We start from the raw sequence: 6,597 nt of genomic DNA on the forward strand, positions 1-6,597 counted from the left end.
CGATTTAGTAGGCGTTTTTAATGCTGTATGGAATACTTTATTGCTGTTGATTTTGTAAAATATGTCTAGTATGTAGTCTAATCTATGGTGTTCTAAAGCCAACATCTTCATGCATGGCTCGCGAAATAATAAATTAATCCCGATTTACCCATCGTACTGTTCGCCTCTGGACATCTCTACATTTGCTAACAGTTGTTTGTGTGTAAGGGCCATATTGCACAGAAACCGGACTAAGACCTTGTATGCTAGTTTAATGATTTGCTACCATTGTATTTTTCTTTTTCAGATCCGTGTACAGACAAGTCTATACAGGCGGATCAGAACACAAGTAATGAACGAACAGACGTTGAAGAGCACAAAAATATTAATGTCATATCTGGTGTTCAAAGAACTAGTCTTTTCTTACCAACAATAGCGTGTAATTTGCTATTGTTTCTGTTACTGCGGGTGAGGTGAGGGGATGTATAGATCCATTCCATTCCAAATGATAAGGATGACAACGTTGTAATGAGATGTGATTTAGAGCTTATTAGATATATTATTCGGGAGTGGCAGGCGATGAATCAACCCGGTTTTGTACGAATGATTCTCGAGGAAATATCATGAAATATGTTCCATACCTATCATTATTAAAATAAATACACGTTCGTGTAATAAGGAGTGATTCTAATTTGGGAGTAAATGCAGGTATTACCTTGCACATCGCACAAATGCCTGTCAAAGAAGTTATTTATACTCCATCCAAGTGTACCGATCGTAGTATGATTGATATGCAGGAAACTCCGATGGAGTTTGTATGAGAAAGGAAGAACGAAATATTTTAATGTACTAGAATTAAAAAAGTGACATGGGGCATTTACCCTATCGACAGAACAAAAGAACTGCCCTTTGATATGAATTATTTGATGGTTTTAGATTCAACATTTCGAGGACTAAACATGTACAGATATTCATGCCCATTTATATCGGCACATTGGTGACTTTATGGTGTTAGCACATGTACCAATAAGCGACGTATTTGATTACTGTCAAGTTATGATTAGATTGCATAATAGTTTAATTTTGTTTTGGTAACATATTTGTTTAAAATGTATTTCTGATATTTAAGGAGTCCACGTTTCAATTTCAAAGGCATAATACATATAATTGGAAGGCCTAACGAATGAATTGTATTTATAACTTTTGTTACGACTAAATGGCCGTATAGGTAACATAATAATAGTGCAATGACCATATCCTGGTCAATAATAATTGTTTTTGCCTAAATTTGCTTGCCTTTTGTGTGCTGGTCAACATAAATACTCATTTATTTAAGTGTTCAGTTATTGTAAATGTTTGGTCTTTTATAACCAGAGATTAATTCATTGTAAAGTTACTAACTAACTCAAAATTTTACATGTACGTTCTAATTAGGGAGCTGTATATCTTTGCAAAGAAGAAGACAAAGTATAATCTTTCGAAGAATAGTCAACAATTTCCAAAAAATACGTTCAAAACGTGTACTTCGTGGTTCATAATCTCCACAGTGATATTTTATATTCAAACTGGTTGTAAAAGATCATTCATATACGGTACATTATTGTTCAGTTTTATAGTCAAATTGAGATTTTGTATATATGAACGAAATGTAATTCATTACAAATGTATGCTTTTAAAATATTATAGTATTGTTGCATAATTGAATGAAATTTATATATTATAAGAATGGGGAAGATTCAGCCCCCGACTGTTTAAGGGTTGGTAGCGGATGCGTGTTTGTGTGTATTTTCGATCATTTCATTCGACATAAACACGCCTATTTTGGGCAGTGTCCCTGTTTTTTTTATACATCCTGGATGATTTTAGCTAAAACATGCGTATTTCAGTCTTATTATTTTGAATAAGGCACCGGTGGATTTGCCTCAGTATCATCTATAAATGAGTAAGTGCGGAAGTACACAAACGACTGTTCATCGCCGGAAGTAGTCTTGATGCAGTATACTCATTTCGTCTTATAGTATGTCAAAACTGAACTGGTCAGCGTTTTTAAAAGTTTGAAAATTTGGATTAAAGCAGAATAAAGAGCGTGATCCAGGGAAACACAATTATCTGTTCAATTACATATGATTAAATTGAAAAAACCTATATATTGCCTGAATTCAATACAGGTCTTGATAAAGAAATATGTTGACCAATATATCTATTATGACCATATATAGACTGACGTACGGCGTATTTTTACACTAGTTTGTAACGATTAAAATGATGTTTATCAAATGCAGAATGCTACTTCAAGACACCTTTGCGTGGAGTAAGTGAATTCAGTGCAATGTAGTTGTATTTTTTGAAACTGCAAATTAAAGCTTTTTGTTATGTATGATAGACTTTGTAAGAAAGTAGAAAAAATACTTATGAATTTATTAATTATAAAACGTTTTGTCAAACAGGGCACTGGGACAAGTGTCACCATGCATCTGGACTGAATAAGGCCAAACAAGACGTAAAAATGAAACAGATCGACCGGCTATAGACCATAAAAATAGATACAGTATCCAACAGACACTCGCAATATCATTGTTAAAACTTCCTTGTCGGTCATTTCGTGATTTTGGTATTTGAGATTCGGAGGAATGGCATATTGAAGTAGAAATAAATACAGATATATAACAACAGACATTTATTACAAGAAAAAAATGTGTTGTTTGGCCTTTTCGAAAGTAGATTTGAGCGTTTTGTGAAAATGTTTACACAGTTATTTGAGATACATTATAAAATAATGGTATTACGGACAACAGGGTATAGAAACGTAAACCAAATCAATGTTGTAATAAGTATTCACTTTGGACGCTTTTGAATGTTTAAAATTTTCTGTTGCGTTTTTTTTTTTTTTTGTGGCATACAATTAGTTTAAGATTTTTGAATGTTTAAGTTCAATAAAAAGCGCCGTTTTGAATCCTAGAGTACTTTGTTGTCGTATTAAAGCTGTTTTCAGATATATACCTAATGATAAGTTGAATTGAACTGCAAACACAATAATATAGTATTTAAATATTTTGAAATAGCAGTACCACTTACACAGTTATAAACATCGAAATTGAAAATTAGCTTGTTTTATTGTGCTTCTGGGATATCTCAATATATTTTCCTGTACCGCTTAATATATAATTGGTTAGGATATTCGACGTTTCAAAGAGATATCATTGTATGCAGTTGTACAGGTCAATGTTAACCAGCACAAAAGTTAGGAGTGTACGCATTTTTAATTTTCCAAATTTTATTTATATTATTATGGTTGAATAGTTGTTCTTAGAAAAACAAAGGCAAAGGTTAAATTCATTTCAAGCACAAGATGTTTTGAGTACTAGTACAGTTTGTTATCTTAACTAGTTTGTCCTAATTGGTTAAAAAGCTTTGATAATAAGAAAATAGAAAACATGTTCTATCAAGATATAATATTCATCTAAACTACATTTTTTATTTCGGATACTAGAGGTATTTATTTCAACGTATGTTGTTTTTTTTTTTGCTTTTTTTATTTTCCTTTGAATATCCAAAACACCAAAAAATGCTATTTTTCAAATATTCACCGAAATATTTAAATCAGTGACACAGTAAGCCATTCTTATTTTTGCTTGTTATGCGTAAATGTTGCGAGACATTCCCGTAAGAATAGTGTATGCAAAATGAATTTATTTGTAAAAGCGAAAATGACGTAGCACCTGTAACGTTAAAATTTGCAAACACTATATCGGGAATGCACTCAGATATATGAAGAATACAAGTGTATATTTTGTTGTTATCGTTCTATTTAACACACTTAACTGTGATATTTTTGTAATAAATGATACAAATATTTTTATAAACCAAATCCTTCTTGTTGTTTTCTTTACCAGTAGTAAAAGAACCATAGCTGTCATGTCAAATGAAGTAATCATTGACGGCTACCATTTCTACCAATTACCTGTATCAGTGTTGGTGTATAAAATAACTGTTCTTTGCACCTCATCTCTTATTCTGAGAGGGCATAATGGATTATAACACCACATACCGACATTACATTGCAAAACGTACCCTGGTATATGAAATCACGGACAGCGACACATAAAAGTTTGGTAAGATAATAGATTATCCACACAATACACTTTCTATTTCCAGCACTATTTAGACTGTAGTTCTAACTTCTCAAGCTTAGATTTGTACGTATTACCAATTTTTACTTGAAAAATGATAACCCTTTTTATCAAATAAGGAAAATGTGCACCCTTTCATCTTACGAACAGTAAACGGTATACTTCAAAAATATTCAAACTTTACTTCTACTTACCTCCGTATCAAGGTGTTTAATAATTCCCTGAAAAGTGTCCCCCGAAAGGCATTTCATCACACCTACGACATATTATGTTCGTTCACTTAAACTGGCAAGTAATATGTTAATGAAATTTGTTTAATCTTACTGATATTCTTTACTTTACTACAAGCATTTTAAGTAGACTTTTTTTATAACCAGACTGTCGTTAAACTTATTTGTCATATTCTTAGTTGTTTGCACTGAGTCACAGTTTTCATAGGTAAGGCAGCTGTCTGTTTTTAAGCTGATCCCCAACTTAAATGTCCAAAAATCCCACAAATTTCATTTGAGCTGATAAGATTCACCCTCTGTCAAGATTTCTCTCCGAGGATGGTAGTACGGTAACGGCTTTGCTAGAATTTGTTTGAAAACATCCCTGCTGGCCATAATGTGTTATGGTGTAAATATATAAAAATACTCACCCAATTTAAATGTTATTTTCTTCACTAACATTTTGGTAAATGGTTGCGTTAACTTCTTAGACTACCCACGTATGTTTTCGAAATAAATTGCCAATTACGACCATCGTCTTCGAACGATGAAACAGCAACAAGAAAAGTAATTTTTTCAAAACGAATTATTTCCACAAAAGAGATACAATATGAAGGTATTCATCACATTTTTGTAAAATAATAGAAAGAATGTTAATACGAAATAGAGGTCAGTCAGGTGACATTAAATAAAACGAATATTCAACTTTATGTCCTTGGTGGAGTAAGCCATATCATCATATCTTTCAGTTTCTCCCAGGATATTTGCTGTCCCCTAAAACAATTAATTAAGAAATTTTCTTAGTTTTAGCATTCATCATGCCTTATATAAATTACAAACGTTACATTTCCAAATCCTTTATATCTAAACTAAACTAGTTCTTAATGTCACAATTTTTACGTGTTAAGTGAAAGTGTAAGTACTGAAAAGAAAATAGAAAGATATATTACCTGTAATTTAAGAAGATTTCTATTAGAAATTACAGCAAATCGATTTTAGCTGTTGAATCTGATGTCTTGCTATGTAAAACTGTATAAATGCTTAATCAGACAAAAAAAAATTGTAAAATTTAATGCAGGCCACATCAATCAATCGGTACATTAAAAAAAAAACATTTCAAAAGTCTCACTTACACGCCAGTTGTTTCTTTATGTTTCAAATACAGTAAAACATATATAATAGAATTGAACCGTCTCATCAAGGCCGCCTTAAACAACTTCTGCTGTTACCAGTTATTAATAAACTGATGAAAAATTTGTTTTTATTGCATTAACCAATTTTCTAAATGAAGTATCTAGACTCCAGTTTCCATGTCTATATATTTTAAGAAGCGAAACACAATATAAGAACAGCATACAGTACTAAATGCATATAACTATTCTCAAACGTTAACGTATCATACATTTAATTAAGGGGGAATGGTACTTTGTCAAAATTTAAGATTTGCTAATAGTCGTATATACCAAAATAAACTTGAAGATATTTCAAATTTGTATCATCATCTTTTAGAGCGATAAACATGCGTATGGCGTTACCATGACGTCGCAAATATGACCCGTTTTCGCGCTTTTTACGTCCGTTAATGGTAGCACTAAAATGGTATAAAACTCGATACTACAAACGTATTGTTGGCGTCAATGCATTAGATTATATATCGAACGACAGAATAAAGCAATTTCTTAGTGATCATTAACATGAAAAGGTATTTTCTATCCGAATTTTCGAAGGAGGTGCGAAAACAGACTTTTGGTTGTTTAAGAAAATTCAGGAAAAAAATCGATTCTGATCCATTTTGCAAAAAAATGGCCCGTGGAATTTTTGCCAAATTTTTGTATGTAAAAATTCATTATGTTGTTAATGGCTGTGCCAAAATAGAAAAAAGTTCACCGAAGTGTTTTTCTAGTACAACCGTTTAAATTAGAGCATTGTGACGCAATAAACAGCGTCGCTTAAGACATGACGTAAGCACGTGAATATTTACATTATTAGCCTTATTTTTAAACCAGTGGCTGCAAGACGGTGCTCTCCATACATATGTGGAACTATGCTTTCTAGCGCCTGTATTAATTCAGCTTCTCCTTTTTGCTTGTTTTGATTGACAGCGTATGTGAATTTTTTATGATGATTTCACTTTTTCGGTTAATGATGGACAGGCTCGACTAATCTTTTCAAGTTTATTTCCTACGATCCGTTTTGTATGTGCTGGATCTGAAAATTTTACAATGTCAGAATTGACTTTCTCCCTTGTTTATTTCGTTGCTGCAGAGTCATCGTCCTCT

The 6,597-nt window shown here is 32.1% G+C and overlaps 1 protein-coding gene across 1 annotated transcript in view; it reads left to right on the forward strand.

Annotated features, from left to right (window-relative positions):
* LOC123525888 (uncharacterized) overlaps window positions 1–3,847 on the forward strand; it is an 81,027-nt gene extending 77,180 nt beyond the window's left edge. Inside the window, exon 14 of the mRNA XM_045305045.2 lies at window positions 287–3,847. Within this exon, the coding sequence (XP_045160980.2) occupies window positions 287–456 (170 nt within the window). The 3' untranslated portion in view covers window positions 457–3,847. The remainder of the gene's footprint in view (window positions 1–286) is intronic.
* Window positions 3,848–6,597: the final 2,750 nt, after the last annotated feature.

Source organism: Mercenaria mercenaria, chromosome 3 (assembly GCF_021730395.1).
Source record: "Mercenaria mercenaria strain notata chromosome 3, MADL_Memer_1, whole genome shotgun sequence".
In the NCBI taxonomy this organism is placed as follows: Eukaryota; Metazoa; Mollusca; class Bivalvia; order Venerida; family Veneridae; genus Mercenaria; species Mercenaria mercenaria.